We start from the raw sequence: 20797 nt of genomic DNA on the forward strand, positions 1-20797 counted from the left end.
GAGGAGGAGGAGGAGGAGGAGGAGGAAGAAGACGACGACGCGTGCCGCCGATGAAGAAAACCGGCGACCGCCAGTCGTCGTTCTTACTCGCGTGCACTCGCTCGTGACTCGTGACTCGTGATAGTAACAGCGGCGAGCGTGCTTGCCGTGCCGAATCGTTCGCGCGAAACGGCTACCGAAACAGATCGTTCGCCGAGTGTCGACCGCCGTCGGTGGACCGTCCGTCGCGAGAGTCCCCGCCAGAGGATAGACGCGTCCGTACGCCGCGACGACCGCTGCATGTACACAAGGCGCAGGTGACAGCGAGAGAGAGCCACGGCCGCGGGACATCCTCGAGAGGAACGCATCCTCGCCGGCTACCTGGGCGACGAGAAACCGTGGACGAGGTTGTTCCAACGGGATTCGCTACGGGATCACCAGCCACGTAAACAAAGGTGGGTGTTGCCTGCATCGATGATATACGCCGCGCCGGAACAGTGTGTGCGCGCCAAGGCGTGCCGCCGGCGCGCCTTTTGAGGTTAGGAGCGACACCGTTGATCGATCCTCCCATACCCAGAACCGGACGGGACGGGACGGGAGCCGACACGATGCGAACCGTTTCCCCGTGGATTCTCTGTGTGAAATATGTTCGCGATCACGTTGCCCGGCGATCGGCGGATTCGTCGCCGATCGTTCTGCGGCCGGGAACGACGCGAGTAACCGCGCAGTTTTCCCGGGTAAACGGCTCGCGGCACCGTTACAGGAGTCCCGGTAGAGCGCGACCTAACCTAGAAAAGCGAGCCGAGATTGTTGTCGGCCGCGTCGGCGAGTTCGATTTTTTTCCCGGTTACCGGTAACCAGACTGCGGATTTTGTGGTTTTATGGCGGTTCACGGGGATCCGTGCACGTCGGGAAAAGCTGTGGAACACGTCGTCGCCGTGTTCACGGAGTCACGGAAAATTATTCGAGTGTTCCAACACGCCATTCCGAGAACGTCCACTTGGGTGCTTAATGATTTTTGTGCTGCAACCAGAGTACGCTCGACGGAAGCAGAGAGTAAGTGTATACGTTGCATACGCTTTGCATGCTCTCTCGTGATTTTTGCCCGAAAACTGTTCGATAATGTTTCGCTTTTACATTGGAATTTTACCTGAACAAAGCAAATGCAGCGACCACGAGCAGGTTAGCGGAGCCGGTTACCGGTTATCGCCGGCCCTTTCGGTTTCTTCTCGGGCATAGTTTGCTTTGTGTTCGTCGAATATGATTAGATTCTTTCGTTCGAAACATAAGCAAAATTAATTATTATTTTTATATATTGTTATAATTATTGTTCGAGAATAAGGGGACAAACCGAGATGTCACCATGCAAGCAACCGACTCCGCTACCCTTGTATATCCCACATAAGAGTACAGATCCGCAGTCTACGAATCGTTTTTATTATTTACACCAGTTTACAGGAGAATATACGCAGTTAACGCTATAATAATAATATAATAATATTAAAATTAATTATTTGTAAAAAATTGTTAAAAGTCTAATTGTTGTATATATGTCACAAGACTGAATTTCGTATGCATAAAATGCACTTTCTCATATAAAATGGAAATACCATAAGTCAGAAAAATTAATTTAGATTTAGAATTAGAAATGGCTTCGAGTGCAAAGGGTTAAAAGACAGCAAACCGACTACAGCATTGTGCTTATTTCACTAAGAATTAAGTACGAAAATTCTTGGATGACATATCTTAACTTTTAGGAATTTATATTACCGCCGTCTTCGAAATTTTTTGTTAAAATCTCAAATTTCCAAGCTATTATGCGGGCGTCGAACAAAATAATAATATCTAAGATCCGCGGACGGCATAGTGTTAATATCGAGGTTCTATACGCATATAATATTCGGTACAGTCCCGTACAAATGTATGGATGCCTCGTGTCCTCGTTCTTTCGAAGAACACAGTTTCGCCGCATTTTGCACCTGAAATTCCGAATTTCCCCCGCGAACCCGACGACGTGTAATAACGGTGCGTTACAACGATTGTTACAACGATTACGTCGTAGCGGATCGTTTCGCGTGACAGTTGGCGGACTTTTAAAGAGTAAGCTCGTGACGTTCGTTACGTGGAAGCACAGGCGGGGGGACGGAGGGGGGACAATTAGTCACCGTAGAAAAGATAATCGTGAAGTAATCGCGATCGGAAATCTCGATCAGGTGACTTTACCGTTCGAACTGAGAATAAGGGCGACGGTAAGGGGGGGAGGGGGCGAGTATAGAATAGCCGTATCGATCGTTGGAGATAAAAAAACCGCGTCGGTGACAAATTCCGGCAGGAAAAATTGAAATGCTCGCGGACCAACCGGGAGAAAATGCCTCTCGGATAGAATACCAGATAGGGAAACTTTATTCCGGTAGCCTCCAACGCCCGGCTTTCGATACAAATATCTCGTTCGCAAGGCCATATGGTCTAGATAACGGCCCGGTGCGCGCGGAATGTTTACGCCGGCGCTGTCTACTACGAGCCAGCGATACATATGTACAAGATCTCTTTCTGTGTCGCGTATCGATGAATCACGCTATATCTATCGTCATGGAAATTTGATTGTGGAACAACCGATTATCTTTCTTTTTTTTCTTTTTCCTTTTACGTAATCCTTCCCGAGATCGGCTTAGGACGGCTTCCCGTCGCCGCGACGTTGTTTATCAACCCTTTGCGCTCGAAGCTGTTTCAACCGAAAATATAAAATCATTTTTCTAACTCGCGGTATTTCTATTTTATATATGAGAAAATGCATTTTATGTGTGTATGAAAATTGACTCTTGGGACCCGCGCAACAGTTACACTCTTAACAATTTTTCAAAAGTTAATTTTGTTAATATCAAAATTATCCTAAAAGGTGATATAACAAATATTGGTGGTGCCTCAGAGTCGCCACTCGAGTGCAAAAGGGTTAATAATTTTGGCCGCGGTGCGACCGCACTTTCCTCGATTCCATTGTCTTCGATAATGGTTAGTCTGTCTCTCTCGGGGTTCATTTTTATCGCTCGAAGCGTTCACGCAGGGTTCAAACAGTTTTTAATTCAAATTAGTGGATAAATGGTTTTTAATTCAAATCAGTGGACAGATAGTTTTTAATTCAAATCAGTGGACAGATAGTTTTTAATTCAAATCAGTGGACAGATAGTTTTCAATTCAAATCAGTGGACAGATAGTTTTCAATTCAAATCAGTGGACAAAGAGTTTTTAATTAAAATCAGTGGACAAACAGCTTTTAATTTAAATCAGTGGACAAACAGCTTTTAATTCAAATCAGTGGACAAACAGCTTTTAATTCAAATCAGTGGACAAACAGCTTTTAATTCAAATCAGTGGACAAATAGTTTTTAATTCAAATTAGTGGACAGATAGTTTTTAATTCAAATCAGTGGACAAACAGTTTTTAATTCAAATCAGTGGACAAATAGTTTCTAATTCAAATCAGTGGACAAACAGTTCTTAATTCGCGAGGGCATAGTTTTTAATCACGAAGACGCGTTTCAGGTACTCGTTTCAGGTACTCGTTTCAATCGAGTTCGCGTCACCGGACACGTAGGCCGATAAAAATCGCGCCGACATTTCGAATTATCGAATGCACGCCACTTTTTATCGTGCGATATAAAATAGCCGGGTTTTTAGGGCTGCGGGAACCATCGTCGCGTTGCTATAACGAGCATCGATAAATCGGAACGAAAATCTGGCACGTGTACGCTCTCCTCTCCGGACGCACGTAACACAAATTCACCGGTTTTAAGCTATACGATATCGCGCAACGGCGAAAACGAACTCTTTAAGTTACATAAATCGAGGAGAAAACGCCGGTTTTCTGGCCGCGCGCGCGCGCGCGCGTGGCGACGTCGCCCGATCCGCCTCGTTTCACGCGTGTCCCGTTCGACTCGCGTTAAGTCGGACGGGACGAGTTAACTCGTCGGGGCCTGCTCGCACCGACCTGTCAGCGATCGGTCGGATGATTGACCGCTTTTTGTTTTTGTTTTTGTTTTCATTATTAATCGTATGGAAAACGCTGAAAATTATTATTCCGTACTGTCATGATCGAACACAAGACTTTTCTTGTTCGTGTGTCCTCCGATTCGCGCGTCCATCGCGGTGCACGTATATATATATAATCGTTTACAGAACGTTGTGTTGTAAGTAAGGAAAAAGTGATGGAAAAATAGTCTGATCGATTTGTTCTGTTCGTCGTGCGCAGTGATTTCAATGTGACAAAAGCCGGCAGGCACGAAGGTCGGCAGATGAATTCGATTTTTATTCGAGGGTCAATGCGGTGACGTGAAAATATTTACTTTTGGACATCGGCGAGAGGACGATAGGTTCATGTATTAGGCGTTAATATTTATAATAGTATTGTACGCTAATTTTTTCATTCGCGATTATTCGGATATCGCGAGGATACCATTTCTAAGTTGTTTGTTCAATGTATAATATATCTGTGTTATTACTCGCGGAAATTAGTGCAATAATACTTCGGTTCGAGAGCAGAAGAATTCTTGTTACTTCTATTGATTTATTATTTATTGAATATATATGCGGGAAGATATGTATTTGTTATCAATATTTTAGCGATCCGGAAATTATAGATCGGTAACTAATAAATTGACAAACGATAAATCGTTGGACAATAAATCGGTAAGAAATAAATCGGCAAATAATAAATCTCGAGAGGCTCGAAATTGATAGAAATAGGACTCGGAAGATCTTCGGTAAGAAAATCGCTAAACAATAAATCGGCGAACAGTAAATCGGTGAGAAATAAATCGGCAAATAATAAGTCTCGAGAGGCTCGAAATTAATAGAAATAAGGCTCGAAAGATCCTCGGTAAGAAAATCGCTAAACAATAAATCGGCGAACAGTAAATCGGTGAGAAATAAATCGGCAAATAATAAGTCTCGAGAGGCTCGAAATTAATAGAAATAAGGCTCGAAAGATCCTCGGTAAGAAAATCGCTAAACAATAAATCGGCGAACAGTAAATCGGTGAGAAATAAATCGGCAAATAATAAGTCTCGAGAGACTCGAAATTAATAGAAATAGGACTCGAAAGATCTTCGGTAAGAAAATCGCTAAACAATAAATCGGCGAACAGTAAATCGGTGAGAAATAAATCGGCAAATAATAAGTCTCGAGAGGCTCGAAATTAATAGAAATAAGGCTCGAAAGATCCTCGGTAAGAAAATCGCTAAACAATAAGTCGGCGAACAATAAATCGGCAAATAATAAATCTCGAAAGGCTCGAGAGATCCTCGGTAAGAAGATCGCTAAACAATAAATCGCAAATAATAAATCTCGGGAGACTCGAAATTAATGAAAATAAGGCTCGAAAGATCCTCGATAAGAAAACCAGGTCGATCCGAATGAATCACGGCGATCGCCGATCCGCGTGATTCACTGTCCGCGTTTCTGTTTCTCCGAACGCGCGGATAGTGTATCGACGCCGAGCCGCCGGAATATTCGGTGTTGCATTATGCTTGCCAGAGCCCCGCTTCCGGTCCCGGTCCGCGAGCCAACGGATCGAGCATGACCGCGTTAGAAAACGGTTTCGTAAACGTTCGCCGGATCCGTTCGTTCGCTCGCAAAACCAGCTGAAACGCGATCCGCGCCGGGCCTTGTCTTATCGATCCGATCCGCGAGAGATCGGCCGGGCTCGATCGACGACGATCATTTCACGCGGATGCCGTTACTTCCGGCTCGGAGGGAATTAATGATTCCGTGGCACGCGGCCGGCAAACGTGTCGCGTTTGAAAATCGTAATACGCTGCTGGGCTCGCTCTTATCCGGTCCCCGCTTTAAAACGGCCTCCGTTTTGATCGTTCGGTCAATATTCGATATTATTTAACGAAAGTCGAAGCGACTTTTCGGCACGGAAAGAATTCTTGCGATACCAGAAGTGAACAGAAATGATCGATCTCTTCGAACAAACGTATTTATATGTTACGTGATGTTTTATCGTATTAAATTTGGATTTCTTTTCAGAATTTGAAATAAAAAATGATTTCAAATGAAATTGTAGTAAATTCGAAATTCGATTTAAATACGATTATATTTCGAATGAAATTGAAATTCAATTGAAATACAATTGCTTCGAATGAAATTGAAATTCAATTGAAATACAATTGCTTCGAATGAAATTGAAATTCAATTGGAATACAATTATTTCGAATGAAATTGAAATTCGAATCGAATCAAATTATTTCGAATAAAATTGAAGTTCAATCGAAATGAAATTGCTTCGAATAACATGGTCGTTTGATTTCATAATTCGAAATAATTATTTGAAACGATCGCGGGAATATCTTGGAAATTACGCGATGATCTAATCGTCATCTTCGAGTGTGGTCAGCACGCAACAACGTTCATCAATTCCGATAAGTTCTGAAAGATCGTTCCTTTATTTGTCCTTTCGTTGTTCCAACCAACAGCACTGTTTGCAAAAATCGTTTCGCCGAATTTTGAAAGAGTTGTCGCATTTTGAAAATTGTCCAAATATTTGGACAATGGAAAATCTGATAAAATGAAAATAATATATGGAAAATCTGATGAAATGAAAATAATATATGGAAAATCTGATAAAATGAAAATGATATATGGAAAATCTGATAAAATGAAAATAATATATGGAAAATCTGACAAAATGAAAATATATGGAAAATCTGATCTACCGGCGATCTTTGTTCGATTCGCGTCGATCGCCGTTTCCGGCGTGGATCGCGCGGTCCAGAATTCGCGGAAGAGTCGTCCCGACCTAGGGCAACGGCGAGGGATCGCGCCGATGCCAACTTCGGTTTCTACAGCGAACCGAAGAACACGTTAACGCTTGGAATCGATCAAAGTATCCGTTTGACACGTGGGCGGGAGCAATTGTTCGGAGGATTGGCCCCGCGGGGCCAACCTGTTTGGCACCCGTTCTCGATGCTCTCTGCAACTTTAATAGTCCCGCTCGGAAACTTCCGAGCGAGCCGGCAGACCGAACAGTCTCCGGCCATTTCGGAATTGCCGCTCTTGAATAGTCAAAGTAATTGAGGATAACGCGGCACGAGATCGTGTTCGGGCTCGAACGAAGGAAGACTCGAATACAGCAATGTCTCCCATACTGACGCTGAGATTGCGCAGAAAAATGGGCAATTTGGGAACAGGAGACACGATTATTCGATATTATGTGTAGCTCGTTTTTATAATCGTTGACAATTCGTGGCTATAAAAATAAACCGCAAAGTTCGAATAATCGTATCTCCTCTTCCCAAATTGCCCATTTTTCTGCGCAATCTCAGCGTCAGTAAGGGAGACATTACTGTAAATGGAAGGAAACGCGAAGCTAGGCTAATAATCATTTTTAACGTAGATCTTTCGACACTGATTTTTCGCCGCAGACTTTCTCGACATAAATTTGTTAACATAGATTTTGCGACGTTGATTTTTTGATATAGATTTCTTTAACATAGATCTTTTAGCATAGATTTTTCGACATAGATCTGTCGACATGGTCTTTTTGACATAGATTTCTTTAACATAGATCTTTTAACACAGATCTTTTAGCATAGATCTTTCAGCATAGATCTTTTAGCATAGATCTTTTAACATAGATCCTTTAGCATAGATTTTTCGACATAGATTTCTTTAACACAGATCTTTCAGCATCGATTTTTCGACACAGACCTGCCGACGCAGGTCTTCCAACATAGATTTTTTTAACACAGAATTTTCGACATAGTTTTCTCGCGGGGAGGCGAGGGTAACCCGCGATATCAATCTCCCTCGCTTTATCTGTGGCACGTGGCCGGTCGCGCGACGCGGCGGGCCGCGGGGTCGGCCGAAGGAAAATGGCACGCGATTCGCGCGCGTTGCGGACGACCCGGTCCCTAAATTACGGTAGTAAGCTCGTGCCAAGGGTCGCCGGCTCGAACCGCGAGGAACGCCGAGAAAATCAATACGAAAGTGACCGTCGCACGAAACGGCCCGTGTAAATTATGCACGCGAGACGACGCGAGAAACGCGAAGCGTGCGTGCGTGCGGGCGCGTAAGGGCCCACCCCGCATGCCGACTCACCCCTTCAACGTTTCACAATTTCCCTCCCCGCGACACCTGGCCACGTCTCCGGGGAATCCAGCGACTTCGTCGATTACGGACCGGTTTTCTTTCGTATTTACGTCAGCCGACCGGCTCTTTTCAGCCCTGCGGGAGATACCCGCCTCTAATTTTTTTCATCCTAATGGACGAGGGAGAGAGATAGGCTCGCGTTAACGACTTTATGATTCACCCGGCCGACGACGACTCACCGTGGAAACACGCTTCTCGGCTTTTGGCCGCTACGGCCGACGACATTCTTCGACGAACCGGGGGTGGTCGAGGAAAACGCTGCTCGTTTAGCTTATTTCCGAGCATGATTTACTTCACGTTCGTCGAATAACACGTCTTCGAACGATCGAACGTAAAATCCGGATGATCGAATCGAGTATACTCGTCGAACGCACAGCTGACCGGTGAAATTTATTCAGCAGAAATTTATTCAGCTGAAATTTATTCGCTGAAATTCGATCGATCGTTCGTTGAAACCGAACGCGTCGATTTTCGTTTGAAATTGCACCCGCGACTCTTAAAGTCACGGTTCAATTAATCGAATTAAGAACAAACGCTATTCTCGGAGAGTCCCGCCGATAGCGCAATTCCCTGGCAGAGAAGTCTCGGAAGCGGACAACCGTCCATCGACAAGATAAACATCTTTCACTTTCTTCGGGTGGATGCTACGTAATAACGGTGCGTCACGGTGAAACTGAACGACTACTCGAAATCAATCCATTTATCTTTTGGTAATCGCAGTGTCGATTAGATTGAAATCGCTAGAATTTCGTCGTCTATAAAAACGTACGCGATACAGAGGTGCGACGGTCGAAGCTAGATCGAAGTCGAAAGCTTGAACTAGCTGCGACCTTACCGCGCTCTCGATCGATTCATTCGAGGCGAGATTAAACAGGATTCAACGACTGATATTCGAGGAAAATATTTCGAATAAAGATTGATATTCGAGGAAAATATTTCGAATAAAGATTGTGATATTCGAGGAAAATATTTTGAATACAGATTGATACTCGAGGAAAATAATTTGAATAAAGATTGATATTCGAGGAAATTATTTCGAATAAAGATTGATATTCGAGGAAATTATTTCGAATAAAGATTGATACTCGAGAAAAATATTTCGAATAAAGATTGATATTCGAGAAAAATATTTCGAATAAATATTGATATTCGAGAAAAATATTTCGAATAAAGATTGATACTCGAGAAAAATATTTCGAATAAAGATTGATACTCGAGAAAAATATTTCGAATAAATATTGATATTCGAGGAAAATATTTCGAATAAAGATTGATACTCGAGAAAAATATTTCGAATAAAGATTGACATTCGACAAAAATATTTCGAATAAAGACTGATACTCGAGAAAAATATTTCGAATAAATATTGATACTCGAGACAAATATTTCGAATAAATTCCTCGACTAAAATCGTGACGTCTACTCGCAGTTAGAGCGACCGACACGCTTTTGCCGCCCATGGATCTCTCTCTCTCTCTCTCTCTCTCTCTCTCTCTCTCTCTCTCTCTCTCACGTTCCTCTCGGCCACCAAAGAAAAGATCCGAGACTTTCGCAAACGCAGACACACACACACGCATACACACAGACACCGGCTCGCGTTACAATACTCGGCCAATATTGAATGAGCACCTTATTAACTGGGTCGGATTTCCGCCGGCGGGTAACCTAACCACCGTCTATCTTGTCCCAGACCGGTTGTCTGCGCACTCCCATTTCGGTCCAATTCGTTACCGACAGACCCTTAACCCCTTGCGCCTTCATACTGACGCGCACAACCTGTGGCGTCCGGGTATGCACACGCGGATTGCCAATTTTCTTTCCTGGTTTAAGTCGACGGGGAGAATATTTGAGATCAGTGTCTCGTTCGATGCCGGGAAACGGCAACAGTTTTGTTGGTCCACCATTCTGGACCGAGCTCGGTTAACCATTTGTTATTACACGTGTATAGTAGGAAATTTGTTGTACTTGTATAGTAGTCAGTTCACTGTTAATACTTGTGTAGCAGCCATTGTGCTGCAACTACGCGGCCGCCTAGAAAAACTTTCGATTTTATAGCGGTACACGGCCGGCGACAATAATAACCGTTAGAGGATTCGCTTGCAGAGGCCTAGGGCTAAGTAATAAACCTTCCCTGGCCGTAGCAAGTCGAAAATGATTTTATTGACTTTTTTTAACAACCTCACGGGTACGGCAGATGTTGCTGGAAAATAATTACCGGCCGCCTATTGCTACAGGGTTACCTGGCCGAGGAAAACCCTTACGAGTAACCGGGGTCAGTCTTTGTTAACACTTTATCGTCCGGTCGTGGTTGAGGCTGCCACTCAGTAAGGACTGGCTTAGTCGCGCGCGCATTTGCTCCCAGTACCGGCTAAATTTTCGCTATTCATTGTGTTGTGCTTATTCCTTTAAAAATAATAATAAATAATAATAATTATTATAATTATAATTCATAAGGATATGGGGAGGTCAGCATACAGGAGGTCAGCTACTAACAAAACAGTAAAGAAGCGAAAACCGTCGATAGCTAAAAGTCGATTAATAGGCTATCGGTCGATAAGCATTGGCAATCGAAAAGCCGATTAATAGGCTAGCGATCGATAAACATTGGCAATCGAAAAGCCGATAAATAGGCTAGCGGTCGATAAAGTGTTAAGTTATAAGTTTGTTAAGTAAGCACGAGTGGACGCGTATCTCCCTTGGTTGCATATATGTATAATTGAGGAATACGAGGTTGGTTGTCAGTGGGAGTCACTTTATCGTATACGGGACATTTAGTATACACAACCCCCTCACTTGTATAGTGGACAATTTATTATTGTACTTTTGTGAAAGACAGTTTATGATTATGCTTGCGTAGTAGGCAATTTATTATTGTGCTTGTGTAGTAGGAAATTTATTATTATGCTTGTGTAGTAGACAATTTATTATTATACTCGTATAGTAGATAATTTATTATTGTACTTTTGTAGTAGACAGTTTATGATTATGCTTGCGTAGTAGGCAATTTATTATTGTGCTTGTGTAGTAGGAAATTTATTATTATGCTTGTGTAGTAGACAATTTATTATTATACTCGTATAGTAGATAGTTTATTATTGTACTTTTGTAGTAGACAGTTTATGATTATGCTTGTGTAGTAGGAAATTTATTATTATACTTGCATAGTAGACAATTTATTATTATATTTGTATACTAGATAATTTATTATTATACTCGTATACTAGATAATCTATTACTATACTCGTATACTAGATAATTTATTATTATACTCGTATACTAGATAATTTATTATTATGCTTGCATAGTAGACAATTTATGATTATACTTGCATAATAGACAGTAGACATTTGCTTATTACATTTGCATAGTAGACAATTTATTATTAAATTTGCATAGTAGACAGTTTATTACTGTGCACGCGTGTTAGATAATTCATTATCGTGCACGCACAGTGGACAATCTATTATTACACATGTATATTAGACAATCTAACATTATACTTGTACATTAGATAATTTCTTGTTACACTTGTTTACCAGACACTGTGTATTATTATATCTGGTCAATTTATTAGAATACGCGCATACCGGACAGTTCGATCATTTATGCAAGCAAATCGGTCGGCTCATTACGGTAAATGTAGATCAGAGTATCTATTATTATACATGTATACGACAATTTATTAGAATACATGTATATCGCACTATTTATGCATGTACATACGATAATTTGTTAGAATACATGTAATATCGCTTAGTTCACTATTTATGCATGTGCATACGACAATTTATTAGAATACATATGTAATATTACTTCGTTCATTATTTATGCATATATAGCAGACAGTTTATTAGAGTACACGTACGTCGCATAATTCGCTAATTATGCATGTAAATTGGACAGTTTCTTGTTGCGAGAGATCGCTTTGTCGGAACAAGAAGATTTATGATTAACAGCAATGTCTCCCTAATTGACGCTCAGATCGTGCACAGAAATGGAAAATTTGGGAAGCGGAGACACGATTGTTCGAGCTTTGCGGCTCGTTTTTATAGTCGTTAACAATCGAGAACCATAAAAAAACGAGTCACAAGGCTCGAACAATCGTATCTCCTGTTCCAAAATTGTCCATTTTTGTGGACAATCCGAGCAGACAATCTTGTGGACAATTGGGGAGACATTGCTGCAACGACGCGGCTGTGTATCGCGAACAATTTATCGACGAATATTATTATCCACGAAATAGAACCGACGCGAAATTAGAAAAAAGAAGAAAGAAAACACGGATCTAAAATTCCCCGTAGATCGTCGATGTGCCGTGGATCGCGCATAGAAGCCCCAAGGGGCCGACAAAATGGCGCTCGGAACAGGCCTAATTGTCCGAGTATCGTTTCGGCCGTAATCGCGTCCCGCTGATCGGTTTAAGAGGCTCGCTTTGATCCCGTTGCATAAGACTAACCCGGACCTAATCGATTATCAACGCGTTGCCGGATACCTGAATCTTTCGGGACACGATTCTACTTACTTGGCTTGCTCTCGTTCCCGGTAAATGAACTACTAGGTCGTTGCATAATACCTGTTGTGTTTCGCGCTCGCGTTCGCGCGCGCGTTCTCCTCGACGCGAAATAAATTCGTCTCTTCTCACCGAAACGATGAATCATTCGAGCCGGTCTCCGAATTAATTGGAGCAGGAAATACGAACGGGTACGTATCGGAATAGAAACTGCCTAATCCGCGCGGTGAAAGGACGCCGCGGACGCGCCGCTTGTGTCCTTTCACGGTAAAACCGAAAGAAACCGATTCGCCGAGCACTTTCGAAACAAAACCGGCCGGATACGTTTCGATCTTAAAATTCCTGCGACCTCTCTCTGCTTCTTTCTCCGCGATTTTCGAATTCTTCGTCGAAAGCTCTCTCGCAACGGGAGCTTTCTTCTTTTATCAAGAATCGCCGCGATCGGTTGTCTCCGAAAGAGCCCTCTTTTTTTTGAAACCGATTCGACGGCTGCGAATTCAAATTAGCGAATTAAGCAAGTCGATTACGAAGTCTCGAGCACCGATGTTCCGCCGAGCCTCTTGCAGCCGTGATTAACAATTGACCCGCCAGTTTAGGGAGCAAGATGGGCGGAGGGACGCCCACCCCTTCCCTAGAAGGGAACAGATTTCCCAGGAAGGAAACGTGTCCTGTTAATTATTTCCAAGTGTCCCCGAATCGAGAAGTTCGCTCTATCGTTCGCTGGAAGGCTTTTAGCGTCGCGTTTGCGACGAGAGAACTCTTCGTTTCGGTCGGTTGCTTCCGCGATGACCGAATTAACGACGGTGCCGCCCCGCGAGCTTATTATATAAATTAAGCGATTCGTGCCCACGCCGCGATAAAAGTCTCGCGCGCGGAACCGTAATAAATCCGTGGCCCCCGGTGTCCAGGATCGCTTTCACGAAAGCTAAACGTATAAAACGGGAGTTTGCGTAAACAGTTATGTCCGAGCAGCGTGTAATCGAATTAAATTTCTGCCCAACCCCATTACCGGCGCATCTCGACCGTAATGTCCCGCAACCCTGAATCACTCTCGTCAAGGGAATTCCGGTTATTCGAGTTCATCTGCCGCGACCCCCGCACGCGTTCTTTGATCGTTCCCGTCGGTTTCTGTTTCCTCGGTTCGATTCGGGAACGCGATGCGAACGGTTTTTTTTCTCTTTTTCTTTTACCAGAAAACATCGAAGTTCGAGTAATCTTACGAATGAATTCGACGAACGAGATTTTATTCGTCGAGGCAATTCTTCGAATAAGATTCTATTTGTCGAGTCAATTCTTCGAATAAGATTCTATTTGTCGAGTCAATTATCTGAATAAAATTCTATTTGCGAGTCAATTATTCGAATAAGATTCTATTTGTCGAGTCAATTATCTGAATAAAATTCTATTTGTCGAGTCAATTATTCGAATAAGATTCTATTTGTCGAGTCAATTCTTCGAATAAGATTCTATTTGTCGAGTCAATTATCTGAATAAAATTCTATTTGCGAGTCAATTCTTCGAATAAGATTCTATTTGTCGAGTCAATTATCTGAATAAAATTCTATTTGTCGAGTCAATTCTTCGAATAAGATTCTATTTGTCGAGTCAATTCTTCGAATAAGATTCTATTTGTCGAGTCAATTCTTCGAATAAGATTCTATTTGTCGAGTCAATTATCTGAATAAAATTCTATTTGTCGAGTCAATTATCTGAATAAAATTCTATTTGTCGAGTCAATTCTTCGAATAAGATTCTATTTGTCGAGTCAATTATCTGAATAAAATTCTATTTGCCGAGTCAATTATTCGAATAAGATTCTATTTGTCGAGTCAATTCTTCGAATGAAATTCGATTCGAGTAATATTATGAATCGAATTTGATTCGAGAAATATTTCGAATCAATTCTTCGAACGATCTTTCGAGTAAAATTCTTCGAATGAGATTTTATTTGTCGAGTCAATTCTTCGAATAAGATTCTATTTGTCGAGTCAATTCTTCGTGTTGAAAAAAAAGGAAATTTTAGCCTCGAACAAAAATTAATCTATAGTTTACTTAGTACTAAGATACTAAGATATCGGTTTACACTTTCGTCGGTTATGTCAGCGGGCAACGACGGTGATGTAAACTGTATATAATAGATACCGCGATACATCATCACCGGTACCCATTAGATACACATCGTGCCCTGACTGTTAGGGGATCCCAGCGTCACGTATACAATGTGAAACGCGACAAATAAACGTCTCTGATTGGTGGATAAGACGAACCCAAGAAGGGTATAAAAGAAGCGTTTTTTTCTCACCGGACTCTCAGTAGAGTTTGGTCGCTCGATCGTTTTCGCCCATATACCTTCTCTCAATAAAGGAATAAAATAAAGTCTTTTTAAGAAAAGAATTAGAATCATATTTATTTTCATTCCATAATCCCAACACTTCGAATGAATTCGTCGAGTCAATTCTTCGAATGAATTCTTCGAGTCAATTCTCCGAATAAAACTTGTCTCGAGAAATATTTCGACTGAACCGTCCGACCAAGATACGATTCGCGTAAAATCCATCGAGCTCTGTTCCCCGGTGAATTCAGAAGTGACGGGACGGGTGAAGGGTCGCTCGAAGGCCGAGCAAAATTCTTGGGCGTCGTTGCAGGGCCGCCGGGTGGTAATGCGGGATTAATAGGGTCTCAAGGAGCTTTCGCTGGCTCGATACGGTGATCCTTGAGCGAAACGATGGGGTCGTCCTGCGGAAATAACGCGGCCTTTGCGAGCCGGCCGCGATAAAGCAATAAAACTCGGCGCGACACGCTTCTTATCCGGTAAAAATGATCGCCGGATCGCCGAAACTTCTGCCGCTGAATTAGTCGAGTACGTACGAGTTGTCGGCGGAGTCGTCGTGTTCCTTGCCCCAAGGATTTACGTTCGAAGGAAAAGGAAGAGGAAGAAGGCGAGGCTAGAGGCCGAGGCCAGAAACAAATAACAGGGACCGGCGAACAATGTGTGCTCGGTGTACGAAACCTGGTGTCATTGGTATGCAACGGATGACAACGGGGATTCGAACTGTCTTCGAACAATCTTGGAGTCAACGAACCGGTTCTCGGGGAATCGTTGAATCTTCGCCGCGGTTCAAGGCCCCGTGAATTCGATAGATCGTCGACCGTCCTCGACGTCGAGGCGATCGAGAAACCGTAACTGGGGCAAGGGTACTAGTTACCGACGCGTTTTATCCCCTTGAAAACGGTCGAGTTGGACGAAACGCATGGACCTTGTAAAATTTTTCTCGAAGTTGCCGTTTGCAGCTGATCGAAGTTCGATCCTTTTTCTTTAATTTAAAAAAAACAGGACCTCGCTGCGATTTTTTTTCGCGAAGTTGCAGCCTTTCGAATTGACCGGTGCATTTTTGGCATGGAATCAGAGCGTGCACGAAACGGGTGCTGTAACTTTGCGAAAAAAAATCGCAGGCGCGTCTCCCTTTTTTTAAATTGAAGGGAATGGATCAGACTTTCGTTGGCTGCAAATGGCATCACCGAAAAAAATTGTGCACAGCCCGTGCGTTTCGTCAAACATGGCCATTTTCAATGTGACAAACATGGCCTCGTATTAAAAGGATTACAGTGATGAGAGTACACGAAACTTATAATCCAAATATATTGTTTTAAAATAGAGATTTCAAGCTCTAATTTAAGAGGAAAGTCATCGAGCTACGATGATTTTTCGCGGAGTTATCGACCGTCGAAGTTGACCAATTTTTATCCAAAATTTGTCTACGCTATAATTTTGTTAGACGCACTGGATTAAAATCGGCCAACTTTGACCGACGGTAACTTCGCGAATAATCATCGCAGGGTGACGATTCTTTTTTTAAATTAAACCTTGAAACCTCTATTTTAAGACAGTGTTCTTATATTTTAAGTTCTAGACACCCTCGCCACTGTAACTTTTTAAATTCGAGACTATGTTTCTCTTCACAATTCTATTCATAATAGCCAAACTCGACGAAACGCACGGACCTCGTCAAATATTTCGATGGGATGCCATTTAGGGTCGTACGAAGTTCGACTCTTCCCCTTCAATTAAAAAAAAAAGAAACCTCGCTGCGATTTTTTCTCGCGAAGTTACAGCACCTTGAAAGCAACTCTTGCATTTCTGCCTGAAAATCAGAGCTCGCGATAACAGAGTCGCTTCGGAGTGCTGTAACTTCGCGAACAAAAATCGCAGCCGAGTCCCCCTTTCTTTAAATTACAGGGGAAAGATCGTAGTTCGTTCGACTGCGAACGGCATCGCCGAATAAAAATTCTAGCGATCGAAGCGGAACCGGCGGTGTAAGCGGGAATCAGTATCGTCGTAACTCGAGCCAGCATCCCATCGATGGATCGTTCGGGCGAGGAAACGTCCGGATGAAAATAGACCCGTTCAACGGGACTTGGCCATGAAATTCTCCTGTCGAACCGGCGACGCTAACAGGCGAGAACAGCTCTCAATTAGACGGCCGACTCGCGCGAAACGATAAACACGCTTTTCTACGGCGAATTCGTTGCCGGTGCACTGTTTAAAACGTCACGAGAACCGACACCGAGCGTTCCGTGTCCTATTCGGACGTGCATGATCGTGTCGTGGCTCGTCTAGGCTCGTGTTAGCCGAGAAAATTACGCTAATCGTGCTGCGGCGATCGTTCCGGTGCTCTTCGGAGAAACGCGCGGCCGTTACCGCACTCGCGGTTACGGCGAAAAACTGGCTCGGGCCGTGTCACGGGCGCGCGGCGGATCGATCGGATTATTTGCTAAATTAATATTGACCTTACGCGATTGTTCGAGCGTAATCGGGTTTGTCCCGTTCGCTGCCGAGCGTTCATTTGAACGCGACACCGCGCGGCGGAGTTACGGCGAATCGTGCCGTAAGAGACGACCTCGCTTCTTTTTTCTAGAGGCAATCGCTAGAATTTTTGTTCGGCGATGCCGTTCACTGTCGGACGAACTACGATCTTTCCCCTGTAATTTAAAAAAAGGGGGACTCGGCTGCGATTTTTTTTCGCGGAGTTACAGCACTCCGAAGCGACCCTGTTAACGCGAGCTCCGATTTCAAGGCAGAAATGCAAGGGTTGCTTTCAAGGGGTTGTAACTTTGCGAGAAAAAATCGCAGTCAGGTCTCGTTTCTTTTAAATTAAAGAGAAAGGATCGAACTTTGTTCAGCTGCAAACGGCATCTTCGGAAAAAATTTTACAAGCTCCATGCGTTTTGTCGAAATCGACCGTTTTCAATGCGACAAACTTGGCCTCGCGTAAGGCGTTACGAAAATGGTGCTTGCATTTAAAGGGTTACAATGACGAGGGTGCGTCGAACTCAAAATCCAGAGAGACTGTCTTAAAGTTGAAGTTTCAAGCTTTCGTTTAAAAATAGAGCAGTCATCCTACGATGATTGTTCGCGGAGCTGCGGTCGCTCAAAGTTGGCCAATTTTTCTCGAATGAGGCCGACGAAATTTCCAAATTGTACATGCATCGACTCTCGAACGAATAGCCGATTTCGGTGTCCAGGGATTATTCGAATATGTTCGTGGTCCACGGAGTTTCTTCACGTGCATTCGCCGCGAGGTTGACGGCTGGCCAACCTCGGCTTTCACTTTTTTTCGTGTTTTCTATCTCTTATTCGTTTATCTTCCCGCGCGTTGTCAAGGTTTCCGGGGCCTGGCTCGTCGTCCACGTTTCGGAGAACAGGCCCCCGGCGTCTCTCACGGCCAGCCCCAGGCCCCCTCGAAACTTTCTCGGCGCGTCCCCTTCGCTGGCTTTTCCGTCTGAATTTTTATCGAATATTCTCGAGCCAACGTTTTCGTCGATTTATTTTTCACGCGAGATTTTTTCATCGAACATTTTCACGCGTGATATTTCGTGGAAAGTGGGAACGAGAGTTCGTGGGGAACAACCGAGAGGAATCGAGAGTCGGCCGTGCGTTCTCTAGAGAAAAAGTTTCGGCTAATATAATCGAGGACGCGCGGCTCATGCTATTCCGCGTTCTACGGGCCACTCGAGCGAGCTATAAATGCTGAAACGTCCGCAGTCGTCAGCCTTCGGAACTGAGCGGTGTGCGGGGCACTACTGTGTGGTACCGTATCACGCAAGCGATACTACCGATACTATGCTGCTCGACGGCATCGTGTCGGCGCCGATAAACAACTTATCGACGTGATAAGCACGCCGCGGATGCAAGTTGATCCAGCCGCTGGTTCCGGAATTCGTTCTGTCATCGTGACGAATGAAGTGAAGGGATAACATGAATGAGCAAAGTAAATGAGTAAGATAGAGTAAAATACATGAATGAGTATAATAAATGAACAAAAAATAATTGAGCAAAATAAATGAGTAAAATAGGCGAGTTAAAAAGAATGAGAGTAACATAAATGAGTAAAATACGTAAATGAGTAAAATAAGTGAGTAAAATACGTAAATGAGTAACATAAATGAGTAAAATACTTAAATGAGTAACATATATATAAATGAGTAGAATACGTAAATGAGTAACATAAATGAGTAAAATACGTAAATGAGAGAGTAACATAAATGAGTAAAATACGTAAATGAGTAAAATAAATGAGTAGAATGATTAAAATAAATGAGTAAAATGAGTAAAATAAATGAGTAAAATAAATGAGTAAAATAAGTGAGTAAAGACTACTTAAATGAGAGAGAGAGAGAGAGAGAGAGAGAGAGAGAGAGAGAGAGAGAGAGAGAGTAAAATAAGTGAGTAAAATACTTAAATGAGTAAAATTAATGAGTAAAATAAGTAAGTAAAATGTGTAAATGAGAGTGAAATAAATGAGTAAAATTAATGAGTAAAATAAGTAAGTAAAATGAGTAAATGAGAGTGAAATAAATGAGTAAAATACGTAAATGAGCGAAATAAATGAATAGAACACGTGAGTAAAACAAGCGAGTAAAATAAATATCCGAGATACATGCACAATCGAGTAAAACGAAATAAAAGAACGGAAATAATTGCGTAAAATAATCGAACAAAATGAGCCGCCTTGAACCTAAAATTGACAATTATCTCGACAACGGCAGTCTCGCGATGATCGTCGATCGTTAAAAGAATATTATTCCGTCGACGCATAGAGATTGTCCAGAACGAAACTATCGTTGGAGAAGAAGCTCTCTTCGCCGTGGTCGAAGCCGAGGAATCGACGGCGCACGCATTAAAATTGCAAAGCCGATCCCCGCGGACTCGGGGGGGAAACGTTCGCAGATTATTGGCGACCGGCGAACCGTTTGTTTCGCTTGATAAACGAGCCCTCCCGTCGACGACATTTCTCTTTATACTTTCGATTCACTTTTACGCGCCAGCCGCCGCTCGCGTAAACATTGTGAAACAGGGATTGCGCAACGCCGGCGCATCATCTTCGATCATCGGAATTGCAAATTCCTGGGAAAACGATTCTACCGGATGTCGCGAACGAAGGCACGACTTCTCGGCGAAGTCGCGCCGAGAAACGGGAATAATCGTCGTCGACGGCGCAAAAAAAAAAATAAAAGAAAGGAAAAAGAAAAAAAGAGAAAAAAACGCGGGGGAGGAAAGCTCGCGTTTCCGTGATCGGCGCGCGATTTTATCTCCGCGGCACGTTTCTCCCGTTATCGATCCCCGCGCGTTATCGTCCGCGATCATCGACTAATTAGTAGGAAAAAAGTGAAGAAAACTCGCAGATTAGATACCAGATAATTCCGTGACGCGGTTCTCGCTATTAAACGGTTACATTTTAATACTATTTTCAACGACTATTTTCATACAACTGGTTTTTTTTCATCGAATCAACCCCTTGCGAAGGAAATGATTAAGTATAGAATATTATATATAATATTATATATATTATAATATATTATATAAAAAGGTTACTCCCTCTTCTTAATATTTTTAATTCGCTAATATTGATATCCTGGACAATCGATTATAATATTCTGGGAATTATAACAAAGGAAAGAGGAGAAAATTATTATAATATTATATAGAATATTATAATAATAGATATATAGAAATATAGAATATTATATATAATATTATAATAATTTTCTCCTGTTTCCTTTGTTATAATTTCTAAAATATGATAATCGATTATCCAGGATATCAATATCAGCGAATTAAAAATATTAAGAAGAGGGAGTAACCGTTTACAGTAACGTCTC

At 42.7% G+C, this 20797-nt stretch overlaps 1 protein-coding gene and 1 long non-coding RNA gene across 3 annotated transcripts in view; one reads left to right on the forward strand and one right to left on the reverse strand.

Moving 5' to 3' along the window:
- Positions 1–20797, reverse strand: part of LOC117220432 (uncharacterized) — a 45740-nt gene that overhangs the window by 12644 nt on the left and 12299 nt on the right. The gene's annotated exons all lie outside the window — the stretch shown is intronic.
- The window catches only part of LOC117220490 (very long chain fatty acid elongase AAEL008004), a 73035-nt gene continuing 52332 nt past the window's right edge, over positions 95–20797 (forward strand). Inside the window, exon 1 of one of the 2 annotated variants that reach the window (XM_033470485.2) lies at positions 95–434. Coding sequence is in view for 1 of the 2 variants with exons in the window: in XM_076522235.1 (XP_076378350.1) it covers positions 991–1035 (45 nt within the window). In the remaining variant the exon portion in view is untranslated. Of the gene's footprint in view, positions 435–975; positions 1036–20797 lie in introns of those variants that run through there. The other variant, XM_076522235.1, reaches the window with a different exon arrangement.

Source organism: Megalopta genalis, chromosome 5, assembly GCF_051020955.1.
Source record: "Megalopta genalis isolate 19385.01 chromosome 5, iyMegGena1_principal, whole genome shotgun sequence".
In the NCBI taxonomy this organism is placed as follows: Eukaryota; Metazoa; Arthropoda; class Insecta; order Hymenoptera; family Halictidae; genus Megalopta; species Megalopta genalis.